Source organism: Diachasma alloeum, unplaced genomic scaffold (assembly GCF_001412515.2).
Source record: "Diachasma alloeum isolate Michigan unplaced genomic scaffold, Dall2.0 Dall_scaffold_00269, whole genome shotgun sequence".
NCBI lineage: Eukaryota > Metazoa > Arthropoda > Insecta > Hymenoptera > Braconidae > Diachasma > Diachasma alloeum.
In genome coordinates, this window is record NW_021680408.1 from 2,137,595 (window position 1) to 2,154,180 (window position 16,586).

General features: G+C 36.7%; 1 protein-coding gene across 1 annotated transcript; it reads right to left on the reverse strand.

The window, feature by feature from the left end:
* LOC107037643 (glutamate receptor 1) lies at window positions 1–11,882 on the reverse strand. Its single transcript, XM_015256289.2, has 8 exons — window positions 11,723–11,882; window positions 8,332–8,831; window positions 6,491–6,817; window positions 5,478–5,640; window positions 2,710–2,918; window positions 1,080–1,169; window positions 859–1,019; window positions 1–313 (listed from the first exon to the last, which is right to left on the reverse strand). The coding sequence occupies exons 1-8, from the start codon at window positions 11,880–11,882 to the stop codon at window positions 34–36; spliced, it is 1,890 nt and encodes a 629-aa protein (XP_015111775.2). The 3' UTR covers window positions 1–33.
* Between the last annotated feature and the right edge of the window lie 4,704 nt (window positions 11,883–16,586).

The window sequence follows — 16,586 nt, forward strand, 5'->3', positions numbered from 1 at the left end:
ATTAATTCATTAAAATCCAGCGACATTTTCATATCACGGAATCACAGCTTCCCGAGCGAAATGAACATGTCTGTCTTTTCTGCAACTGAATTTTTTTATCTTGTAATTTCTAAATTTATTCCTGAGATAATGGAAAATGTGCTCCATCAGGAAGATAACCAGAGCTATGAAGAATCCACCAGTTAAAACACACAGAATCGGTGCTATTTCCCATTGATCCACGGGTGGATGAGAGAGTTCGGGTGAATCCTCTTGTCTGAAGTACTCTTGTTTGAGTCGCTCGAGGATTCCGTTGTCCTTGAATCGCTGAATACTTGAAAGAAAAAATGAAGTATCATTTATTATAATCATTATTATTGTTGATTTATTCACTCTTTTATTTACTTTCTATATTTTTTATTTAAATAATTTAAAAAATTATTATGTTATTTATGCATTTATTTAACCACTACACATTATAATACATGGTATTAATTCATACAAATACTTCAATAGAAATTCACATCCATAGGGACAGCAAAACGCAAACTAAACATAATATTGGAAGAGAAGAGACCAAGATAAAAGATGAAAATTGGTTATTATAAAAATTATAAATGCATATCTATTTTATCTATTATTTATTCATTTATTTATTTATTTATTCATTTTTTCAAATTTTATCTATATGTTTATCTATGAATAAAATTGCCTTTAAAAGTTGAAATAGAACTAGATTTTAAGAATAAAAATTTTCAAGCTAATATAAACTTGACATATTTACAAGTCTAGCATAAGTTGGCGAGATAGATTGCTGCCTGAAAATATTTTACCTATTTTTCAATAGAGGATCATTTTTTCCACAAGAATTTAACTTACTGGAAATTAACTAGAGCTGTATATTCACTGCGCAGTGGCATAATCATTCCCAAGGTTTCGATTCTTCCTGTTTTGATGGAAGCTATTTCGCATGGCATGGGCGCTAGCACGGCATCCTTCATAGCTTCATTCGTGATGAATGCAACTCTTCCATTGCACACCTAAACATCGCAATTCCAAGAATTAATCCTGAATAAAGAGAGTCCCTTGGGTCAATTCACCTGCTGAAATCCTTCTTCAAGAGTTTGAGGGAGTTGGTAGTATGGCTTCATGAGTGACATCAATTTGTTTGCGATTGTCTCGTTCGAAGTCTGTAGGATGGTAACGAAGTGAATTGATGATTATTCGAATATTATATCCATGCATCATGTATGTCTTTACCAATGTGACAATTAGAAATAAAATTCGACAAAAGAATTTCACGACTTGAAAAAATTTGAAAAAAAAAAACTCAAATCTCTTGAATCCTAAAAAACTTGAAAAATCTTTAGGAAAATGATTTTCAAAGAATTTTTTGTGATACCTGCCTGAAAAGTGCACTTTTCGAATCGGTTTAGTGTGCGTAAAACGGTTGTTTTCCGTACACCTTCATTACGCGCTTCGTGTATAGAACGTCTACAAAAACAATCACTTTACTCCCACTAGCGGTCCGAATTGTGAACTCGGCAGAAAATAGGATGTGTTACATGTGCGTGCGAAATAGTTATTTTCATCTCAAAGCTGAAAAAAACTTTTTCATCACTCTGTCCGTAAAACGTCGTTTTACGGACACTTCATATTCGTCAAACGCCGTTTACGGACATTGTGAAGAAATAATATGTTTCGTTATATCGAATTATATTTTTTGTCATAACGGGCGTAGGCAGCAATTTACGAACACGTAGCGTTCGTAAAGGGCTGTCTTACGGCCGAAATGGCAAAATAGTATATTATGTCATCAGGCGATAACACGCCTGACACACCCGCCACTCGCTTTCGGCTCGGATTATAAAGCCACATTCGCCAAATAATGCTTTTATCGCCATGTGACATACGATATTTTATGTCGTTGAGGCCGAAAATCGCGATCTAACCGAGTGAAGCGATGTTAGAATCGCGCTTTTTTCAGACCTAATGACATAAAATATCATTCCACATACGGCCTAAGAAAACTTTTCTGCCTCCTGCGATTGCATTCCTCGGCTTCCCCTCTGTCTGTAACCCTGACACTCGTCAGAAAAGTTTTTTTCGCCCTTCTGAAGAAAATAGCTATTTTGACACTGTTGCTACATTCACCTCGTGTCGAAAAGTCTCTTTTCGTTTACTTGTAAACAAAAAAGGCACAGTTCGGCCACTCGTTGAACGTAACATCATTGTCAAAAAGTATTGTTCGACACATGTAAGACGGGAATGTTTAACGCGTGTGATTTCCAGCCCTCTTCATCACTTTCCACTCGTGAAAATTCGGTCTCACTCGTATCGAAATATACTATTCTGACGAGTGTGAGCATTGCAGACCGAGTCGAAGCCGAGGGATGCAATCACAGGAGTCAGTAGAGTTGTTTTCCACCGAGTAACGAACATATTTTTTCTTCACAATCTCCGTAAACGACTTTTTACGGACAGTGTAATTAAAAAGTGGATCTTTCCGCACTAGTAACACAATATACTATATTTTCATTCATGCAATTTTTTTAGGTTTTGTATTTTTCTTTTTTAGAATATTTAAAGAACTTCTTTGAAAGAATTTCTTCTCCTTCCGTGCAACTCGTAATAAAAGCCTTCAACGGTAAAAAAAATAGTAAAAAACCTCAACTGAAATTACCTTGAAACATGACAGTGCAATGTTTAGTGAGAAATAGTATCAGTTACCCTCAGCGTATCGTAATCCGAACTATCTTTCAATACGACGAGCTTGTAGGTCCCATCCGCGGCGAATTGCTCCACTGTATTGAAGGGTAAATACGATGATGAAACAGCGAGGAAGCTAATCAAGGACGCCGCATATGCGGCTGATACCACCAATGAGGATATGAATATTGATAGATATACGATTCTGAGGGGAGTTTCAGCTGGAAATTCTGCGTAAAGGATATAAGAAGAGGTAAATGTGTTGAAAAATACTCCAAAGTGGAAGGAATAGTACATTACATGCCCGAGTCTTGGAAAACATATCACCCTCCCCCACGTGCTTGCCATCCTCGCCTTCGGCTCGGAAGGCAATCTTGCACGTGGGGGACGGTGATCTGTTTTCCATGGCGAGGTGTATATATTAATTTCCGTCCCGGCGGGCGCAAAGTTAGATTTCTTAACTCTGACTTTGCGCCTACACCGAGACGGAAAATCGCGTTCTAACCACGTGAAGTAAAATAAAGGACCCTCAGCCACGTGCTTACCAACCTCGCCTTCGGCTCGGCTGGTAGTTGCACTGGCGGCTGAGGATCCTTTATTTTCCCTCCCTAGGTTAGAAATATACTATTTCGTGTCGAGGGACCTGCAAAACGCCAATTTCGTGGCGCACAGTGCCACGAAAATGGGGTTTTTCAGGTCCCGTGACACGAAAAAGCAATATCTCTAGTAGTCCGTTCGCTGTACCTGACCCTGTGTCAATTTAAGAGTCCCCGCATTTTGATGTATGAAATTTATATTTTTGGGTCGCTGATTCCGAATTTGTGAGTCTTTTTTCCAAAAAACCCGGCGTTCCATTTGTTATTAACAATTTAATTTTTTAAACGATCATATCACGGGAACAGTTACAGAACGAGAACAAAGTTTCAAACTAAAGATGTTTAACATGTCAAGACCTACATTTTTTATTATATAACTTTTTTCCCTAACTATGATAGACAAAAAGTTATCGGGGGTGGGAGCGAAGCGGGTGGCACGTTAACACTTGCGCAAGGCGTCGGCGCGCTCCGATGCGTTTATCGACAAAATCAATGGAGAGAGAAAAAAATAATTCAAATGAAAACTGCTCGCCATCAAATTTTACACATCTTTAGTTATTTGACATTTTTTCATACTCCTATCCATTAATAAGATATTAACACTTTTATCTCTATCTTGGAGCAAATTGCCTACAATATTATTGTTTATGACAGATTCGCACATAAGCGGATCGAGATACGAGAAAAAAATTCGCATGAAAATTGTTCCTCCTTAAAAAATAGATAGATTATTTTTTTGTCTTTTTGGCATACTTCTATTTCTGACAGATCAATCAATCACTCTATCGTAGTTAGGGAAAAAAGTTATGAAATAAAAATGTATATTTTTACATGCCAAACATCGTTTTTTTGAAACTATTTTCCCTATCTGCAACCGTTTCCGTGATATGATTGTTTAAATAATTAAATTGGCAACAACTAATGGAGCGACGAATTTTCTAAAAAAATAACGGAGAAATTCGGGATCAGCGACTCAAAAAATATAAGTTGTACACATCAATACTCGGGGACTCCGAAACTGATGCCGGATCAGTTCTAGCGAAATAGTATGTATACGAACTAGTAAGCGCGTGGACCCCTCGCGCTCTCATTTAACGGGCTATATCTCTGTCAGAAATGGAGATATATGTCAAAAAGACACTAAACTAATCTATCTATTTTTTAGGGGGAAACAATTTTCGTGGGAATTTTTTTCTCGTATCTCGAATCGCTTATGCGCGAAGCTGTCATAAATAATAACATTGTTGGTAATTTGCTCCATCATAGAGCATAAAAGTGTTAACATCTTATTAATGGATAGGAGAATGAAAAAATTTCAAACAACTAAAGATGTGTAAAATTTGATGGCGAGCATTTTTCATTCGAATCATCTTTTTCTATCTCCATTGATTTTGTCGATAAACGCATCGGAGCACCCCGACGCATTGCGCAAGTGCTAATGCGCCACCCGCTTCGCTCCCACCCCCGATAACTCTTTGGCTATCATAGTTAGGGAAAAAAGTTATAGAACAAAAAATGTGTGTCTTGACATGTGAAACATCTTTTGTTTGAAACATTTTTTCCCATTCTGTAACTGTTTCCGTGATATGATCGTTTAAAAAATTGAATTGTTAATAATAAATAGAACGCCGGATTTTGCGGAAAAGAGACTCACAAATTCGGAATCAGCGACCCAAAAAAAATAAATTTCATACATCAAAACGCGGGGACTCTTAGATTGGCACAGGATCAGGTACACCGTACGGACTATAGAGCAAATTACAATGTTCTTGTGGAAATTTTTGAGTTTTCACTGGACTTGTTGCATTTTTTACTGAAATTTTGAGAGTAAATTCTTAAAATTTAGAAATGTTCAATGGAAAATATTCTACAGAAATTCATCGGTCCAAATTTTTCAAGTTTCATCGTTTAATTTTGTTTTCAAGGAACGAAAATAATAAAAATAAAGTGGACAAAATTCAATGGAAAAATTAAATAAAAAGATGAAATCCTACTGATTCTTTCTATAAGTTTCTATTGAACATTTTCAATGAAAAAAAAACGCACGGTAAAGTTATGGAATTCTTCAATTGAATCGTCCAAAAACCAATAGAATTTTTATCAGAAGTTCAATGAAAATCTATGAAATTTTTCATAGAACTGTCCAAAAAGTCCAAAAAACGTGTGGTGTAATATTTGAATGGTCCTTAGTACCTGCTAAAGCTTGTTGACAGTAAATACCCCAGACATAAGAATAATGTTCAACGACTAGTGGAAAAAGGCTGAATTTCCTTCTCTTGTACTTGATGAGGGTCAGAAATAGAGGCATGGTGACGAGGAGCCCAATGATAACGACCCAAACATCCGTTGCAAACGCCTGCGAGCAAGAGAGAATGAGTGAAAGGAACATCAATTAAGACACGTGCGAAAAAATTTAATAGAAGAACCTAGTGTGAATTCGTTAGAAAATTCTATTCGATTTCCACTGAACTTTTCATTATTTTTCGCCGATGCTATTGAAGAATTTCGCAGCTTATCTGCGCGTTCTTGTTGTTAATAGAAATATTCAGTGCAAAATATTCTGTAAAAAAAAAATCAATAGAATTCCACTTTCCTATAGAACCTATTCAATTCACATATTTTCAATAAAAATTCCTCGGCTCAAATTTTACACCTTTTTTGTCTCACTTTTTTACATGAAAAGAATGGAGAATAGAGTGAAAAAGGAAAATTCATGTCGAGGAATTCCTATAGAAATTCTTCGGTTCAAATTTTTCAAGTTTTTTCGTTTGATTTTTTGTGACGAAAAAATAAGAAAAATAAAATGGAAACAATGCTTCCATTCGGAAGCAAAAATTAGAAAATTCACATCGAGAAATTCCTATGGAAAATATCTCAATATAAAAGATGGAATTCTACAGTTTTTCCAGAAAATAATTTCTATTGGACATTCTCTAAAGCCCCGCAATCCTTCAATGGAATTGGCCAAAAACTAATAGAACATTTGTTTTTTTGGATTTTTTTCATTAAAAATTCTCTGGTTATTCATAATCCCGGTTCCCCTTCTACCTCATTCAAATCCCATCCAATTATTTCCAATGACGTTGCAAAGATGTGGAACGCTATATAAATACGCTTCTTTAACGCAATACAATTTTCTATCGAATTTACTAGCTTTTTCTATGAAATATCTCCGTGCGTGGAGAACGAGAGGAACCAATCAACACCTTGAAATAGGCATTCCACTTGACGTGGGCACCATTAGGCTTCTGAATGTATATCCGGGCGTAGCCAACTGCAATGGGAATTGTGAAGTCAACCATGTCTAATCGTTTATGGGTCATGCTGAACTCCGAAATCGCCATGTCTGCCTCATTTCGCCGGAGGGATCCGATCACGCCACTCCACTTTGACGTTTCGGGGTTCCAACTTCCGTAGCCGATGGTCGTGATTATAGATGATATCGTGAAATTCATAGATCGAGAGAGCTCTTTCAGAAGGCCTCCTAGGAATCCAAAAACCTCCGCGTTTTTTTGCCAGATATAACCGGATCCCTGGAGCATGCGTAAAGTCTCAAACATTTTGGACTAATAGTAAATAACGCTGAAATTTTCAGTGAATGTTTCTCAAAAATGTGATTAAATCGTAACTTCAGCTGACGCAAAAATTTTAAGGGTTCATGAGGGTCAGGAAAGGTCAAGCATGGGTAGGAAAGATCAAAATAAGAGTTTGAAGGGCGTGGAAGGGTCCAAATAAGGGTTTGAAAGGTCAAAATAAGGGTCTGGAGAGGTTAAAGCAATGATATTGAAGAGTCAAAAAGACCTCGAAGGGTTAAAGTCAATAGCGAAGCGGTAAAGCGGGTTAAGTCGATTTTGACTTTTGGCCAGTTTTTGATTAATATCTGGGAATCTAAGAGAGATAGGAAAATTTTTATTTGAGGGGGATAGGGAATTTTTTGTGGGGCCAATTGAGAGTTATAACAAAGGTCGTGGCAAAAATTTTTCTATCTAATAATCTATCTAATAATTTTCTGAACAGATCAAAATAAGGGTCTGGAAGGGTTTGAATAACGATATTGGAACGTCAAAGTGACCTTCTCAAATGGTCTAAATAAGGGTTTGAAGGGCCTAGGAGTGTCCATATCAGTAGTGAAGCGGTAAAAGGAGATAAGTCAATTTTGACTATTGACCAGTTTTCAATCAATATCTCGGAATCTAAGGAAGATGGCAAAATTTTTCTTATAACCTTTTTTGTGGAGCCGATTGAGTGCTACAACAAATGTAATTATGAAAATTTCGCTATCTCCCTTAGATTCGGAAATATTGTTTAAAAACTCAACTGGGAGATAAGTCGACTTATCTCCGTTCACCACTTCACTACTGATATAAGGGTCTGAACGGTCAAAATGACGGTTTCGAAGGGTTAAAATAAGGGTATTGAAGGGTCAAAATGACCTTCTCGAAGGGTTAAAATAAGGATATTGAAAGGTCAAAATAATCTCAAGAGGTCAAAATAATCTCAAGAGGTCAAAATAAGAGCCCGGAAGGGGTTCAATAACGATATTGGAAAGTTAAAATGTTAAAATAAGGGTTTGAAGACCCTGGAAGGGTCCAAATAAGGGTCTGAAAGGTCAAAATAATCTTCTCAAGAGTTCAAAATAAGGGCCTGTAAGGTATCAAATAAGCATAGTCAAAGGTCAAAATGAGCTTCTCGAAGGGTGAAAATAAAAGTTTGAAAGGTTAAAATAAGGGCGGTCTGGCAGGATCAAAATAAGAGTCTGGAATCATAAAATAAGGATCTAAAAGGTCAAAACAAGGGTCTGGAAGGGTTAAAATGAGGATATTGAAAGGTCAAAACGAGCTTCTCGAAGGTTCTGAAAAGGTCCGAATTAATGCCAGGAAAGGGGAAAGTAAAGGGTAGGGTAAGGATCAGGATGAGCGTCAGAAATTAAGTTTTCATAGGTTGTTATGAAGGCCGTGCAGGGATTTATGGGCTTGTGTGAGGTCATATTGTTTATTATTCATTTTTGAAAATTGTCTTCCACTTTTAAATTAATTCTCCAGTTCACCTTAACAATAGCAACCCGAAACTTCCGACCTTCAACCGAAGATCGACGACTGTAAAGTGCATTCTCAGTGAACCACTCGATTTCGTTTCTCTCATCGTTCCACTTCCCGAGTTCTCGTGTATTCGTGTGGTTTTCCGTTTTCGACCACCACTCGTCGATAATCAACGAGTTGCAGCACAAGATGAGGGCCTCCGAGTTGAATCTGAGGTTCAACAGATTTTGATGCGGCGCATGACAGAATTTACAGACATCCGAATTGGTCTCGGCAGTGAACAGAAAGACCCATACGGGATAGCTCATGTCTATGGCTACTGCGAGTCGTGAAAAACGGTTGATTGCTTCCATTTTACCGAACAGGATGACAACGAGTGGTCGAACAGTTCGACTGGTGTAAAACTCCAGTCTATCTTTGAATTGTTCGAAGTTGACGAGACCCGTTGCTATCTTTTTTTCGGACAACATTCTCGTCACCCTCTGCCAGACCGTCAGTCTTGAAAATGCTGCAATAGTGAACTTGCATGAATTTTTCTTTTTCAATTTTTTAATGGTCCATTTTTTATTTATAAACACTAGGAATATTGTTCTTTAATTAATAAATGAGTGTCGAAAGATGAAGATTTCAAACGCTTTGAAACCCGTATAGCGCTGTCAAGCGCTAAACGCGCTTAGCGCGTTTGGCGCTTTCCAATAGCGCTATTTTGCAGGGACGCAAATGATAATTCATTTGCGTCCCTGCAAAATTAAAAATTTGATGAGGCCCTTTTGGTAAGCCATTTGGTAACCCTCGTGACGTTTGACTATCGTGAAATTTGACTATCCCCGTGTGAGTTGTTTGTTGTTTGACTCTCGTGTAATCTAACCATTCCCTTGTGACCCTCGTGGGCTACAATTCCGAGAGGAACTCTTTCCCCAGTTCTACAGTATATTATATTTTTTTTTAAATCATGCCGCCAGCATATAGCCTACTTGGCGGGTTATAGCCCGGAACAAAAATTCGCCCGCCAAAATGCATCCCAAATAGCCCTATCTGGCTACCCTGGCTCGAGCCAACCCAACTCCCATCTCTCCACACATTCGACCAATAGCGCTATCCAGGGCTGAAATTCCTACTCGTGTGGAACTGCTGCCGCCAGGCGCGAATGTGGAGAACTACTGTGCTATCTAGTCAGTGTGACGGATGGGCACAGCAGTGGGAGAGGTAAGGCAGACGAATGCGAAGTCTGTAAAATCGTAATGGTTGTAGGAAGGAAATATAAATAAAAAAAATTCAGTGAAAACGAGAAAGACTGATTTTTATTTCTTTTATGGATTTTCTTTCGAAAGATATTTTTCAACGATCTTTTTCTAAGGCTGTTTTTCATTTTATATTGAGATGCAATGAGCAATTCCTCGCGGGTAGCTTTCAATATCATCCAATACGTCTTTGCGATTGACTATTCCTTTAAGTCTGATCATGATCTCTATATTAATTTGTAACCAAACAGATATTTCGTTTGATCATTGATGTCTGAAGAAATTTCGGGATAAATTTTCTAAGAATGTCATTTCTTCGTGGTATATTGATTCAAATCTTAGTAATCGAAATGTTATTAGCTGAAATATTAGTAAGTGAAAAATCGTCTAGTTGAAAAAACATGGATTCAATTTAATATACATAAATTAAGTGCCAGCCTTGAATGATCAATTTTTCATTTATAAATACTAGAAATATTACTCGTTAATTAATAATTAAGTGTCGAAAGTTGAAGATTTCAAACGCTTTGAAATCACTAATGACGTCACAAGAGCGCTATCCAGCATTAGGTTTTAATAGGTTTAAAAAACGTCTTATTTTCAATTATTAATTATAAAATGTCTAGGTAATATTTCTCAATATTCTTTTTCGTTTATCTATCTACGGGTTATGTAGAATGGGTGAATGTAGAAATTAGGGAAAACTGAGTTCCATGCGAGTTCCCTATTAATTTTGTATTGAAGTCCAAATTAAATTATTAAATTTTAATTATTTCAATGGAGTATCAATGAATAATCCTATTTGAACATTTTCAATTTGTTAATCAATCGATAATTACAACTGGATATTCTTCATTACGATGACAATCAATAATGAAATGTAAAATATTTTAATTTTCCAAATAATACACGGATGAAAAAATTTCATAGAAAAATCTAACGAATTAGCTAGACAATTGTATTCGATTTCTATTGCACTTTCTATTAGTTTTTCGCCGATTCCATTGAAATATTTTCTATGGAAGTTCTTAATTAAAAGGAAAGAAAAATAGGATGAAGAAAACTTACAAAATTATTTATATTTTCATGCATGTAGATAATTAATTAATCTTCAATATTTTCATTAAACTATTAATGAAAAATTGTAATTAATTTTTTTTTCAATATAAATTAATCAAACCCAACTAGCCTATCAATATGATTGATTGACTGAAAATCAATTTTACTGGAATATTGATTTCTAGCTCATATGACTCGCCTTTGGCTCGGGCTACAAACTCATATTCGCCAGAAATTTGTTCTTCGGTCTAATGACGAAAAATATCGCGCGGTAAGCGCTGCGCCACACCAGCATAAATCGACATAATGATAAATTTGAATGATCTAGGAAAAATCTGAAAAAAATCAAGAGTAATCTAGATCGTATACTTGAAGAACTCCCTTGAAATTTTTTATGTTCAATGCTCCCCTAATTATATATTCAACCTCAAAGTTGCCATGTTTTTCTGAATATTCGCCTTTTACGCGGTACACTACCCAGAGTTACGGAATCAAAATTCGGAAATCTAACTACTTATAATATTCTTGGCGGACATTTTCATTGATAGGGCCTCCAGAAACTTCAAAATGAGATGTGAGAATTTTTTAAATGTTTCTGAGGCTTTGATGCAGTGCCATTTAACCGTCCATCACTCGCGCTCGACCGCCAGCCTTCATTCGTCACACAGTGAGTGCAGCGCCGCTAGGTCAAGCCGAGCGCGCTGTTGCCATCTCGGCGCTTGGCGCTATGCGTGCAATTGAAGTATGACGGTGAATGTAGCAACACTGTCGCTCGAGCGGTCGACAGACTCACTTGCACCGGCCGGCGCGGCGCCGCTTTTCTGTCCGCTAGATGTTTTTTTTTTTTTAGCTAAACAAATTTCCCGAGAAAAAAAACAGACAACGCTAAAGTTTAATAAAAGGGTTGAACTAGGAACTCTAATTTTTTTAGAATTTTTAAGCGTCGAGAAATACGCTACAATATAAAAAAACGAAAACGGGCGGTGCCGCGCTTATTGAGCGAGTGATCGAGGGTTAAGAAAATGGAAAAAGTGCAACCAACGGAGTATTAATCATTAATATGAAAATAAATAATGATCTAGGTCCACTTGCTACTCACATTGATAATTCACGCTGGATGCTATGATTATTCCCGCAGTACCATACGTATCATAGATATTCTTTATCAAAGATCCATAGTCAATCGTGTCAAGTCCATTGCTCGAATCCATGAGAGATGCAGCACCGAAAAACAACATCAACGTCATGCAGACTTTCATCTTTCAACGAAGTCTGAGATGTTGATCGTCCAATGTGGATTACCACAATGGCTCGAAGAAATCCCCAAATGTATGATGTATGCCCTTGTCTCTATTTACTTTTTTTGCTGTATTATCAAGGTCACGTTGGCGCCCTTGAGAGGCTACATATCTTCGCATCATTTACTTTGCACTCCGTCTATCAGTCAAGTATCGAAGAAATGAACATTTGAGACAATATTTTTCTTCCGTTCGTTGTTACCAGCGAGTTTGACACATCAGTCTCGCGAATGTCGCTGAATCAATTGGAATGGAAATAGAGAATTAATGAGATCTTCATTCCTACCCTGAAACCATTCAAAGCCACTTTTTCACATGTCTTCATATATGACTCCAACAAATTCATGCATCTGCGTTGAGGTATCATCAAAAACTACTCCAGATTCGTGTTAAGACGGGAGCTAGCAACTTTTTTATTTGCGCTTCCAGCTGTGTCTAGTCGTGCATTATGCATGACGATCGAATTCCACGTGTTCAGCCTGAGGAGATTTTCTCGATAACGTACGCCCTTTATCCGTCAAAATTAATAAATTATGGGATGAAATGGCGCATATAAATTTTCTTTTCCTATAAAATATTTTTTAATGACCATTTGTATTGAAGAAACGCAAGGAAAAGCTGCGGAGTTTTTTGATAAAATAGTAGATTTTTCAATAGAAGTCCAGTAGATTTGCGCTACATATTGGAAAATAATTTTGTTGTACGCATTCTCGTGCCCAACATATTTAAATGCACGCAAAAAATCGTGGAAAAATCTGGCGGATTCTATAGAAAATTCTATTGACAATTCGACTAGTTTTTTTATGATTGTTTTGAAGAATTATGCATTTTTGTTCATGGAAAATTTCTAATAGAAACTATTCTATAGGAAAAATCGGAATTTTATCTTTCTATACAAATTTTTCTATTGAGACATTTTCTGTAGAAATTTTTCGACATAAATTTTCCAAGGTTTCTTTATTCTATTTTTTATCTCTTTCCATTAATCCTCTATCAGTCGCTCAATGAGGGCGGCATCGTCCGTTTTCGCTTTTTTTTATTTTAGCGTGTTTCTCGACGCTTGAAAATTACGAAAAAATTAGACTTCCAAGTTCAGTCCTTTTATTAGGCATTGGCGCTATCTGTTTTTTTTCTCGGGAAATTTGCTTAGCTAAAAAAAGGAAAGAAACGTCGAACGCATAGAAAAGCGGGGCCGCACCGCCCGGTCGCGAGAGCGTCCCAGTGAACCCCTCGAGCGACAGTGGTGCTACATTCACTGCCACACTTGGAATGCGCGCATAGCGGTAAGCGCCAAGTTGGCAACAGCGCGCTCAGTTTAACCAGCGGCACTGCGCTAACCGTGCGATTGGAGACGCTATAAATCGCTGCGATGTCTGGTGGGTATCGCCTGCACTAAGAAAAATGGCCGTCCGATGGTTTATCGTTGGTACTTCAATTAATTACTTTACAAATCCTCAAGTTTTTCTAAAATATGACAACATCGGAACTTCGAGTACAACAAAAAAAAACAATACAGAAATGAATGAGTCGAAGAGGAACTACTACTGTCAGCTATAATGAGAGGGTTTGAACAAGTTTGAACGGGTAAACCATCGGTCGTCCATATGTTATGAGGGCGATCACGATGCCACCATCGGTAAATAGCGGTCCCAATGGATGAAGGCTGGCGGCCGAGCGCGAGTGATCGAGGGTTAAAAAAATCAATCTTGGAAAATTTGAACCGAGGCATTTCTATAGAGAATATAGAATCCTACCGATTTTTTCAGTAGAATATTTTTCATTGAACATTTCTGTTTAAAAAAAATGCGCAGGTGAGCTGCCTAATTTTCCAATAGAAGCGGCTAAAAACTAATAGAAAATTCAATAGAATTTTCTATACAATTCGCTATGTTTTCGTATGAAATTGTGAGATACAAATTTTCAGAGCAAACATATCTCCACATAAGAAAAAATTTAATTGAATTGAAAATTCCAGTAGTTTTTGGCCGATTCTATTGAAAAATTTCGTAGCTATACTGCGCTTTTTGTAGGAAATGTGCAATCAAAACTATTTTATAGAAAAAATCAATAAAATTTCATCTTTCTATACAACTTTTTCTATTGAGACATTTTCAATAGAAATTCCTGGACATAAATTTTCTTAGTTTGTTCTGCTCTGTTTTTCCTCTCTTCTCATTACGAAAATCAAACAAAAAAACTTGGAAAATTTGAGCCGAGGCATTTCTATTTCAAAAACTCGTAAAAGATTTAATAGTACGTGTCACCTCGATAAGAATTTATTCCTGTTTCTTCATATCTCCTCCGCGCCCTATAATTCACGAATCATAGAACAAATATTGGATGTAAATACACAGATTTAATAACAGATATTCGTATTCCGCATATTTTCATTCATTCCGTTATCCCCAATGAAATCGATGAGTCAGTATTTCCCATAAATATTTCCTTCTAGGGCTAGCTAAGATAGAGAGACAGAGAGAGCTACGAGACTGTAATGAAGAAAACAAAGTTATAATTGTTACTAACTCATAAGATTTATTTGTCTAATAGATCTATTTGTAATAATTATGTTCTATTTTGGTCTTCCCCTAGGAGATGTTTCCTATCTCAGGGAAATAAAAAATTGTTTCTATTCTATTCTATTCTAATGGCCATTGACTGGCTAGCCGGAAAAATTGAAAAAAATTAGACTTTTTCAATTGAAGTGTCTAATAGTGAATTTCGACATAAGGCCTGAAAAAACTTTTCTGGTGAATATGAGAAATATTCTCATATTCACCAGAATTCTCTCATAAAATATTCATGGGAGAAATGGTCACGCGTAACGTCCGTAAAGCGCTGTCTTACGGCCGGAATGACAAAAGAAAATATAGTAGTTTTTAAGCCTAGTCTGGTCACCTGACGGGAAAAAGCGACTTTAGTCGCCTTCGCGGGAGAGTACCGCCGTGTTATTTAGGCTCCAGCGTTGCCGAATCCACTCTACACTTCCCGGGCGCGTTTAGCGAGTTCCCAGCAACGTCGCGCAACAGGCAATTTCATTTAACACGGGAAAAAATTGTTCACCTGTTGGAAATAATTTTTTTTCTCCCAGAATTAAGGTTACAATATTTTTTAAAAAATACTAGAATTTTTCAGATACTTCAATTGACGAATTCAATTTTTCTCAAATTTTTCCGTCAACCAGTCAATGGCAAGGTGAATAAAACGACGTGTTGCGGCAATTCCCTCGCATGGTGACCAGTCTAGGGTTAAAACAACAGAATTCATTAAAAAAAGCAAATCGTTTCCATCAAATGAATCATTTTTCCCATTTTAAATGAATTCACCCGTTACCAGACGTTGCCGGAAACTCGCTTAACGCGCCCGGGCAGTATAGAGTGAATTCGGCAACGCCGGAGCCTAAGTAAGACGGCGGCTAATTCACGGGGAGGTGACTAAACAATCTGTTAACAATCGTTAACAATCTGTTGACTGAATCTAACTAAAATGATTATAATTTAACTCAAATATATCACCCTGAGAAATAGTATATTTCGTTACGAGTGCGGAAAAGTGTCGCCTTCGGCTCGTGCTATAAACCTCCCACGAGCCAAAAACACTTTTCCCACGAGTATCGAACGATATTTTTCATCACAATGTGCGGAAAAGGGACATTTTAGGCACGCGAAGCGTGCCTAAAAAGTTACTTTTTCGCACAGCGTGATGAAAAAAATTATTTTTGCCAAATATTCCTTTATTTGAGAGAAGCATTTATTTTTTCAAAATCGTATTTCGCCCATCAAGTTATTCCCAGGCGAGCCTGATTAGATTTCAATTATGACAGTCATGTTACTCTAGAGAATGTCTATGTTTTACATGATCTTGAATGAACTCCTTTAATGATTATTCATTTTTCCTAAATCGAGATACGCGGTAGCATATCGGCCAAGGAAAGTTTTGACCGACTGAGCAAAACATCAGGTTTGACCGACTGAGCCGAGAGCACCGCGTATCTATACACGACAGAACTTCCCCCTCCACTACCTCTAAATGATTTACATTCTGTATAATGAAAACGGGACGACAATAAATAAATCGCCTATGAGCTTTTCAACAGTGTAACTATGGTATTTTTTGGATTCTTATTTTCTAGAGAGAAGTTCGATTCATTTTTTAATGTTCATAATTATTGAGGGAGTTTACTTAAAGTCATAGCTAATGATCATTCTTCTAGAACTTCTAGAACAATATAATTGTCATAGTTGAAACCAGGGATAGCCATATCCATAAATTATTAAGCACTCAATTAGTTAATATTACTTTTAAACAGGGATGCCGCGAGACGAGACGATAAACTGCATCTTCTCGTCTCTCGCGTCTTGCGGCATCACTACTTTTAAATTTTAATTATTGAAGTAATCATTAATTTAAATAGTCAAATTTTGAATTATTCTTTAATCAGTAATTGAGTTAGGACGATTGATAATTATTTGGATAATCGGAAATCCCTTATAAGAAATTTAGTATTATCTACTTAATAGAAAATTCATAGTTCCATATTTTTGAATATTTAATTCATCATCAATTGGAAATTTAGATTATCAATTATTTTACTCTTTTTTAATTTCGATTAGCATATTTAAACCTTGAGTAATGTAAGTCGGAAATCCTTTCAATATTGAAGAA